Here is a 10000-nt window from a genome sequence, read left to right on the forward strand (position 1 = left end):
AAATGAGAGCGAGAGAGGCGAATAACAGAAACACACATGTCCTGGCAGTTCTACCTTTGTTGTGGGCCTTCAAACTTCGTACGCCATCGTAGAACTTGTCGGGGATCTGGTGTTGCACGGTGCAATGCAGGCGCAGAAAAAAAAATGAGTGTGTACAAGCAGCTGCAAACGAAGCAAGTGCGACTTGAAGTGAACCCCAACTGTGAATCCTAACACACACACACACACACACACACACACACACACACACACACACACACACACACACACACACACACACACACACACACACACACACACACACACACACACACACACACACACACACACACACAAATACACACACACACACAAATACACACACATACGCTGTCGTCAGCGGAGCTCACCTGCCCGCTTTCGTCCAGTGCTTGGAACACACCCACGCGCAACTCCGCCTGCAACGCGCCACGAAAACATACATCAATTGCGTGAGCACCACATCATCGAACACGCAGACGCAAGGGTAAGTCATGTGCGTGTGTTTGTGCAGTGATGTTCAACGGGTGTTAACAGTCAAGCGCCCCCCCCCCCACGTGCACGCATCCACCTTGATCTTCTGCAGCACGCCAGAAGCAGACAGCGTGTCTGCCACGGTGCGTTTGAGCTCGTCAAACGCGTCTGTCATCTTAGCTTGGCTGGTGGTTGCCTTGCTTGCTTGCTTGGCTGGTGGGTTGTAACGGCAACTGAATTCAGTTGTTAACATGTTTGGCTAGAAATTTAGTCCAAATCATTCATCAACCATCGTAGCACCTGTCCTTCCTTTGGCTGCTGTTTGTATTGTATCATTGGGTGTGTTGTTTGCGTGTTGTCCCTTCTTCCTCTTCCTCCCAAGAAGCTTCTTCCTTTCTTCTCTGCTCTGACCTCATCTTGACGTCAAGCACGGTCATTCCCAAAGGGGAATCAAAGTGTGAAGAACAAGAACACTACCAAGAAGCCGGCTTGTTGTGTTCACTTACCATCACAACAGAACCTGCAGAACATTGCCACTCACTGACCTCCTGACGGAGAGCAACAACCGAGGACTGCACAGACTCGACTCACAACCGAGCGACGACGATGAACGCAGGTGGCACCTCGCAGCTGCGGTGCATTTTGCTGGTGCTGGTGGCGGTGAGCTCGGCATGGCAAACCCTGGCAGCTGGCACGTGTGACAGCAATGCGCTACTGCAATGCGCTGTTCCCACGGCGTGTGAGGACCTGGACACCTTCCTGGCCTGCGCCACAGCAATCAACTGCCAGTCGGACCCGGCAGTGTCACAGGTGATTGCAGACCTGCGGGAATGCTTCAGCACTGCCGGCGGCGACAACGGAAATGGAGCGCCGCAGATGTGGACCGCAAACGGCACGCTGTACCTGCAGGCTGGCAACGACATTGTGTTCCAGACCAAAACGGCAAGCAGCAACAACAATGACCATCCCGTGAGCGTTACGGACATCAAGGGCGTTTTGTCAACACTGCCAACGCTGGCTTCGAAGGATGACGTGCAGCGCGTGAACGACACCGTGAGCGACGTGGAGGGCGCGCTGCGCACCGAAATCTCCACCACCAGCGAGGTGGTGACGGATGCGCTTGTGCCGCGATTCAGCTCCATGGAGGCCGCCATTGCCCGCTCTTTCGCTGCCATCAACGCGTCTCTCGCCGCCACGTGGTCGTCCCTGGATGGCGTCAACGCCAGCCTCACAGACAGCATCCAGGATGTGCAGCGGCATGTGAGCCGAGCCGCCGCGGAGGCCAGCATGGCCACCGGCGAGCTGAGCCAGGAGGTATCCACGCTCTTCGAGGGCGTGAATGGCGTTGTGGGCGAGCTTGCAGGCAAGGTTGTGGATTTGGAGGACACGACCCGCCAAGCAAACGACCATATCTCAACGCTGCTCTCAAACCAAGAAGTGTTTGAGGCTTTCCGCCAGGTGCGGGCGGCATGTGCTCTGTGCCTTGCCGTGCCGTGCTGTGCTGTGCTGTGCTGCGTGTGTGTGTGTGTGTGTGTGTATGTCTGTGTGTGTGTGTGTGTGAAAACACGCCACAGAAGCCTGCAATTCTCCGTTTGTCTCACAGGATTGATGTGATGGCTCTGTTGTTGGTGATACAGGCTGCCAGCCGTGGCTTGTCTGCCGATGCGCCTGCCACCACATGTCAGGAGGTCACATCGCGCAGTGATGGTGTCTTCTATTTCCAGAGTTCGACGGGCGGCACCTTCGAGGTCGACCTGCACTTGTGTGTGTGTGTGTGTGTGTGTGTGTGTGTGTGTGTGTGTGTGTGTGTGTGTGTGTGTGAGAGAGTGTGTGTGTGTGTGTGTGTGTGTGTGTGGCGCTCGCCTGTCGACTTTGTTGGACATTTTCGCTGGGCACAAGAACGCAGGGATACGCCAATGGTGTTGCAGCCTGATGTACATCCCCTGCCGCATTTCCCTTTCGTTTTCTTGCTTGCAGGCATTTTGCGATCTGACACGAGACGGTGGCAACTGGGCGAAAGTGCTGCAGTACCCTGGCCAAGACTTTTCGGGATGGAAAAGTGGCTCTGGTCAGAGAGAGAGTGTGTGTGTGTGTCAGTGTGTGCGTGTGTGTGTGTGTGTGTGTCAGTGTGTGTGTGTGTGTGTGTGTGTGTGTGTGTCAGTGTGTGTGTGTGCGTGTGAAATACCTGCGTGCTTCTTTTCCTGATTTGGTCCAGTGCAGCCGAGGCGAATGTGCCAATTCCTGTCGGTGCCTTGAACTGCGCTGAACCCCACCACCATCTACTCTCCGACAACCCCTCCACCTCCTTCTTGCAGACGGTTCTGTGGGCAACATTGCTGTTGGAGACCTCGTGTCGTCCTTCAGCAAGCTCTCAGACGCACAAATCAACAGCCTCAAGTCCTCAAGCTCCGAATTTCGCGTGTGGAAATTCGAAACCGCCTGCACGAACAACAACCTGTACATTGTGACCGGCACAAGCTACGATGACGCGCGCCTTGACCTCGGCCTCGCAAGGGATGGTGGTAAGCTGCTGTTCCTGCATAGCAGGCATGGCAGGCTTTGCAGCGCTGTGTATGTTGTAGGTGTGATGTGCATGAGTGTTGGTGGATGGTGGGTGTTGTGTTGTGTTGTCCCTGATAAACTGGATACATGCTGTTCAACTCTTTGCCACCCCTGATTGATCCGTGTGGACGCAACATGCACACTTTCAACCGCTACTTGTGACTGCTCCTGTGCGCTCGATGGCAGTGAATGTGTACTGTGTTGCTCGCACATTGGAGGAATGCGATGACAAGTGGAACAACGGGGAGCTGCGTCGTTACAACGGCAACGGCGACTTTTTCGCCTTTGACACCTACTACACCAACAACAACGACGAATCTTGCAACCGCTTCTTTATTGGCCACGTGGATCCTAGCAACCCATACACGTGCTACCCGAGTACAACCAATGCTCGCTGCGTGAGCGCCGGTACGATGCTTGTTTGCTTGGTGTGCTGGTTCGGTGGTTGTTGGCGTGCTGGTTGTGTTTGCTCTTTTGGTTGCCGTGCTGGTTTTGCTTGCAGGCAGCCTGCTTTGCAACTCCTTGCCCCGCATGCCAATATTCACGTGCTGCATTGTTGTCTGTCACATCACCCAATCACAACCCTGCAATCAGGTTCTTCGTGCCAGTGCGGTAGCGGATCGTCATACTCGCCACACAAAGGTACCCTGTGTCTAACCTGTTTGAATTATTTTTTTTGGCATCTCGAGTGCTTTGAGCTGATCTGCCAACGAGAGTCCCCTGCCGTAGCACTGCTGGCTGCGCGCAACGGTGTGCCACCGTCACAGATCCATTCCCTGCAATGTGATAACTGCTCATACATTTGTACGCATGGACATGCTGTTGTGTGAAATGCTGACTCAGCTTTCACACAACATACCCAACCACTTGCATGCATGCAATCTTACATCAACCTGCACGCATGCAAGATGGCTGCCACGTGTACTTGTTGTTCACCTGTCTCACTTGTTGTTCACCTGTCTCACTTGTTGTTTGTTCACTTGATGTTTGTTTGATTCATTCACCTCTCGTCTTGTCTACTTTCACATTACACTACTTACACTACCGACATCTCGGTACAACACTTGGTAGCGATTTCGGTTTGGTGTTGCTGGGCTCTCCCACGCACCACAATCCGCCCCTCCGGGCATCGACCCTTCTTTTCTCCACACGCAAACACACACGGACGCACGTTCACATCGTCCACGAGCGTGCTCGTCATCACACGCGTGTCTGTGCTCTCGCTTTGTTCTTTGTTGAAAGCACGTATTTGGTGTCGCGTCACCCTGTATCTTCGCGCGCGTCGCCCCACATACACACTCGTGTTGATCGTATCTTCTTCTTACGCCGGCTGTGTTGTGCTGTTGTTGCCCGCGTTTACTTTTCCTCTTGCTCACTGTTCCTTTTGTGAGCCAACGCGTTGTCTCTCACGCCTGTGGTTTTGGTCGCCTTGTATCTGGTGGTTCGTAGGTTTCGTTTGCGGCCGTCTTCTGTTTTGGCGCCAAAACTTGCTTCGAGTCCCTCAAACTCTGCTTGCTTCATAACGCTGCACGCACCTTCGTGCATTGCCTTGTCCATACTCTGTACTCCATCATGGAGCCAACGCCGCGTGTGCTACGCGACACTGCAGCACGGCAGGCACGACGAGCCGATGCCTCGCTGCGCGCCGAACAGGCGGCGCCTGACCGCACAGCGGACGTGTCCCGTGAACCAGTGGCTTCGCGCCGCTCTACGCTATCGCTTGACACACGCGCTCGTCCTAGCGACGCTGGCCCAATTCCCCTGCCAACGGACGAGCACGATTCTGATGGCGCAGGCTTCGTCTCGTCTTCTGTGCTGCACCAATCAGTTGGTGGGCACGCTCGTCAGCTGGCCCTCAAGGCTATCACCTACGTTTCCGAAGACACCGACGACCTCGCCGGTTGGCTGCGGCGCTTTCGCCGTGCAATGGGCATCGTTCGCGTGCCTGAAGAAGAGTGGGTTGACATGGCGTCCTTGTACATGACGGGCGCCCTTGGCGAATGGACAGTGAGCCGTGCGTTCAAGTCCTTCGACGACTTCGAGTCGTCTGCAATCGCCGCATTCGGTGACCCCAGCCAACAGTGGCGTGCGCGCCTGCAGCTAGCGGGAATCCGTCAGACTGGCAACATTGTCGGTTACATCCGCGCGTTCCGCAAGCTTGTGGCGACGGCCAGCATGCGTGGCAACGATGACCTGCTAGTCGCACTCTTCGTCAACGGCATTCGCCTTCCGTCCACCCGCCGCGAGCTCACAATTCGGCAGCCCGTCCTCCTCGAGGACGCCATCTCCATTGCCCTCGACTTGGGCGCTTCTGAGCAGTATGACCAGCGTGGTGGAACACGCAACAACGGCTCAAGTGCCCGACGTGACAGTGGGCGTCCAGCCTGGCGCAGTGACCGCCGTGACCCGCGATATCAGCGTGACCGACGCCCTCGTCGGCAGGACCGCCACACTCCTTCAAGCATCAACGTCGTGGAGGACGTGCAAGGCCTCAGCATCTGCAGTGTGGGCGCCCCAACGCAGCGGGCCACGGTGCGCGCAGTCGTCACTGGAGAACTGGACGGCGAGCCTCGTCGCATGCTGCTCGACACCGGCGCTGATGTTTCTTTCGCCTCACCACATCTGCTGCGTGATGCTACATCAGCCCTGACCCCTGTGTCGCTGCGCTATCCAAACGGCACCACCTTCGTGGCTCGTGACGCCGCTCATATGCCTGTCAAGGTCCCCGGCGTGCCTGCTGTTACAGCGACGCTGCTTGCTGCTCCATGCCCATCCGATGTCGATGCTGTGCTTGGTACTGATGTGCTAGCCCAGAACGACTGGGTACTCTCCTTTGTTGACGACACGGTCCGTGTGAGTAAAACATCGCAGCTCTGTTCTTCCTCAGCCACAACCCCCACAGTCAGCGCGTCACCTTCGCACGCATGCGTACAATGCCGTCCCGAGCCGCAACCTGCTCCAACTTCTGCATCACGTACGCCCTCCACCGACATCTCGGTCAAATGCGTTTCTGCTACAACTGTGGCTGCCTATGTGCGTCGGGACGAAGTTGAGGACGTATTCGTCGCGCTTGTGTCGGCGCAGCGCAGTGACCCGACACCCGCACAGCCGGACCACGAGCTGGACACCTTGCTTCACGAGTATGCGGATGTGTTCTCCAACGACCTGCCTCGTTCACTGCCCCCACGCCGCCCAGAAGACCTCCGCATCCGCCTTCAACCAGGAGCCAAAACGCCCCCCTACGTCCGCTACAAGCTAAGTCCCCCAGAGCGGGACGAGCTTTCTCGCCAGCTGAAAGATCTGCTGCGAAAGGGCTTCATCAGGCCGTCATCCAGCCCATTTGCAGCCCCTGTGCTCCTGGTCCGCAAAAAAGATGGCAGCATGCGGTTCTGCGTGGACTTCCGGCGCCTCAACCACATCAGCATCAAGGATCGTTATCCCTTACCAGATATGCTGTCTGTCTTGGCAAAATGCGCCGGCCACCGCCTGTATACGACACTGGACCTCTGTTCAGGATACCACCAGCTCCGAGTACACCCGCAAGATGAGGACACGACTGCCTTCGTTTGCGATGACGGCCAATTCGCCTGGCGAGTTATGCCATTTGGTATTGCTAACGGCCCACCTGTCTTCCAAAGGCTCATGGACCGTGTCACTGCCGACATCCCTGGAGTTCTTGTCTACCTCGACGACATCGTGGTCTTCTCCAACACGAAGCATCAGCACCTGCGCACCCTTCGCCGGGTGTTCCAGCGTCTCCGCGACGAACGGCTGGCTCTGAAGCCCAAAAAATGTGAATTCCTCAAGCCATCCCTTCTGTTTCTGGGACATGTGCTCTCCTGCCATGGCATATCCGTCGACCCAGACAAGGTTGACGCCGTCATGAAGCTCGCCAAGCCTTCATCCAAGACCGAACTGCTCAGCTTCCTTGGCACGGTGAACTACTACCGTCGCTTCCTACGCAACATGGAGGACATAGCAGCGCCCCTGCGGGAGCTTCAGGACCTCGCTGAATGGGGTGAGGCACACGAGCATGCTTTCAACGCTCTCAAGCAAGCCCTATGCAACGCGACGACACTTGCGCCTCCCGATCACAACGCCCCCTTTATCATCAGAGCAGACGCATCGGACAAGGGTATCGGCGCAGTTCTTGAGCAACACGGCCGTCCCGTCGAATTTATGTCCAAGAAGCTCACATCTGCTGAGGCTAACTACCCCATTCGCCAGCGTGAGCTACTGGCCATTGTGGTGGCCCTTCAGAAGTGGCGCCATTACTTCGGCTTCTCCACGGTTGAAGTCATCACCGATCACAAGTCTCTGTTGGACCTGCAAACACAGAGCAAGATTTCCGAGCGACGCATCCTCCGCTGGATGGAGACCCTCGCAGAGTTTTCCATCAAATGGACCTACACGCCCGGCGTTGACAATCATGTACCTGATACACTCAGCCGCCTCGTCGGATCTACCACCACTGCACTCGTGCCAACACAGCTTGGAACGAACTATGAGGCCGATTCAGCGTACAAGAAGCTTCTCGCGCGCCTGTCACCGCCTTTTCGGTTCGACGGCGACGTTCTTCTCTTCCACGACCGGCGATGTGTGGTGAAGAGCGATATCAAGGCAGTTCTACGCCACGCTCATGATGCCCACGGACACCCTGGCCTATTCAAGACGCTCGGGCACCTGTCCCGTCGTTTCTTCTGGCCAAGAATGTACTCTGATGCGGCGGAGTATATTCAGGGATGCCACACCTGCCTCATGTCCAAACCCGCCGTGCGGCCAACTGCGCCTCTGCAGCCACTCGACGTTCCACCGTACCCCTGGCACACGGTTACTTGCGACTTTGTGTCAGGCTTCCCCACCGTACGTGGCTTCGACACAATTGCGGTGTACGTCGACAAGCTTAGCAAGACTGTCCACCTCGCGCCCTGTTCGAAGACGCTCGATGCTGCTGGGGCGGCACGGCTGCTTGTTGACACTGTGGTGCGTCACCACGGAACACCATGCAGAATGATCTCGGACAGAGACCCACGCTTTGTCAGCAAGGTCTACAAGGAGGTCGCCAAAGCTCTCGGCATCAAACTCTCCTTCTCCACAGCCTCACATCCGCAAACGGACGGCCAGTCGGAAAGGAGTGTTCAGTCCGTTACCACACTACTTCGTTGCCTTGTGGCTGACAACCTGCGTCCATGGCCAGACCTACTCCCACTGGTTGAATTCTGCATCAATAGCAGTCCACACGCCGTGACAAAGGTGCCGCCCTTTCAGGCCACACAAGGATTCACGCCGTCGCTGTTTCCAGTTGACGTCGACTTCTTGTCTCCTGTAGCGGAGGATCTCATCGACAGCATCAACGCGACGGTGCAGAGATGCCGTGACATGCTCCAGTACCAGAATGCAGTGACGACGTCATCCCAGACAGCAACAGCTACGCCTTTTGCTGAAGGGGAAGACGTGTATGTCTCATCTGAGCTCCTCCTCGACGACCAGCACCGAAACAAAAAGCGGAAGCTTCGTCCGCGTTTCCTGGGTCCTGTGAAGATCAAGCGTGTGCTGGGTCCGGCACACGTTACTCTGCAACTACCGCCTGGCGTCCACATCCACCCGACCGTCAACATCAAACACCTGAAGAAACCCACACGCCTGCCACGCGATGTGTCTCGTCCACCGCCTTTGCATGGCAGTGACGTCTACGAGCTCGAGAGCATTCAGGGGCATCGAACTACACGGCGCGGCACTCAATACCTTTGCAAATGGAAGGGGTACCCCAGCACCGAGAATACGTACGAGCATCCAGACAACCTCCTGGGCAAGGATGCACGACTGCTGCTTGCGAACTACAAGCAGCAATTTACGCAGGGGGAGAGTGTTGTGTGAAATGCTGACTCAGCTTTCACACAACATACCCAACCACTTGCATGCATGCAATCTTACATCAACCTGCACGCATGCAAGATGGCTGCCACGTGTACTTGTTGTTCACCTGTCTCACTTGTTGTTCACCTGTCTCACTTGTTGTTTGTTCACTTGATGTTTGTTTGATTCATTCACCTCTCGTCTTGTCTACTTTCACATTACACTACTTACACTACCGACATCTCGGTACAACACATGCACACCCCATACAAACACTGTTTCACGCACCCAACATTCATGATACTGCCTTGTTCGCTCAGATCTGACCATCTGGACCAAACCGCTCTCCGAGGCGGGGATCACGCTCCCTGCCGGTCTGCTGCCCACAAACCCTGCTACATCGTGCAGTGCTGCCCTCGCTGCTGGCCTCACACGCAGCGACGCATACTTTCTTCGTGCCGGCGATGACGTGTTCCGTGGCTACTGCGACCAGACAACAGCTGGCGGCGGCTGGCTCAAGATCTTGCACGGTGCCGGTGCGGGATATGGCAGGTTGGTGCGCTGGGCTGGGATGGTCGTGTGTACTTGTCGTAGGCACCACGCTATTGCTAGCTTGCTTAATGGGCAGAACACTTGCATGCCCATGCCGTCATGCGAGGTGTCGTCACAAATCTCGAGGCTTCCCATAGCGGCAGTGCTGTAATGACTTTTACCACAGCTAGCGCCGCCGCCACCACCACCACCACCACCAACAACAACAACAACAACAACAACAACAACAACAACAACAACAACGACAGCAGCAGCAGCACATCACAGACAGCCAAATCGCCAGCCAGCACACCCCTCACGCTTTTCTTGTCACTGGTGGCTTTGGTTGTGGGTTGTAGTGCTTGGACGTCTGCCAATGCAGGCAGGGCCCTTGGCGATGTGAGTCAGGAGAGTGTGAGTGGCCTTGCTCGCCTCTCTGATAACACCATCAACGCCTATCTTGCAGCGCAAGCGCCGTATGTGTACCGGTGAGTCTGGTTCCGCAGTGCAAACATAACACAGTGACCTTGACGTATTGTCTGTCTGTGGCAAGATGGCA

At 56.0% G+C, this 10000-nt stretch overlaps 3 protein-coding genes across 3 annotated transcripts in view; 2 read left to right on the forward strand and 1 right to left on the reverse strand.

Moving 5' to 3' along the window:
• PTSG_04962 (uncharacterized protein) overlaps nucleotides 1-741 on the reverse strand; it is a 4558-nt gene extending 3817 nt beyond the window's left edge. Inside the window, exons 1-3 of the mRNA XM_004994221.1 lie at nucleotides 590-741; nucleotides 390-437; nucleotides 55-106 (exon numbers count right to left, since the gene is read on the reverse strand). Of these exons, the coding sequence (XP_004994278.1) occupies nucleotides 55-106; nucleotides 390-437; nucleotides 590-667 (178 nt within the window). The 5' untranslated portion in view covers nucleotides 668-741. The remainder of the gene's footprint in view (nucleotides 1-54; nucleotides 107-389; nucleotides 438-589) is intronic.
• A 357-nt stretch (nucleotides 742-1098) lies between these two features.
• PTSG_04963 (uncharacterized protein) lies at nucleotides 1099-3841 on the forward strand (the record flags this gene model as incomplete). The annotated part of the gene is made up of 7 exons (XM_004994222.1): nucleotides 1099-1950; nucleotides 2130-2240; nucleotides 2470-2560; nucleotides 2808-3014; nucleotides 3241-3462; nucleotides 3649-3696; nucleotides 3822-3841. The coding sequence occupies 7 exons, from the start codon at nucleotides 1099-1101 to the stop codon at nucleotides 3839-3841; spliced, it is 1551 nt and encodes a 516-aa protein (XP_004994279.1).
• A 359-nt stretch (nucleotides 3842-4200) lies between these two features.
• The window catches only part of PTSG_12229 (uncharacterized protein), a gene marked incomplete at its 3' end in the record, with an annotated part of 6778 nt that continues 978 nt past the window's right edge, over nucleotides 4201-10000 (forward strand). Inside the window, exons 1-3 of the mRNA XM_004994223.1 lie at nucleotides 4201-8920; nucleotides 9231-9462; nucleotides 9801-9929. Coding sequence (XP_004994280.1) covers nucleotides 4627-8920; nucleotides 9231-9462; nucleotides 9801-9929 — 4655 coding nt within the window. The 5' untranslated portion in view covers nucleotides 4201-4626. The remainder of the gene's footprint in view (nucleotides 8921-9230; nucleotides 9463-9800; nucleotides 9930-10000) is intronic.

Source organism: Salpingoeca rosetta (assembly GCF_000188695.1).
Source record: "Salpingoeca rosetta unplaced genomic scaffold supercont1.11, whole genome shotgun sequence".
Taxonomy (NCBI): domain Eukaryota; class Choanoflagellata; order Craspedida; family Salpingoecidae; genus Salpingoeca; species Salpingoeca rosetta.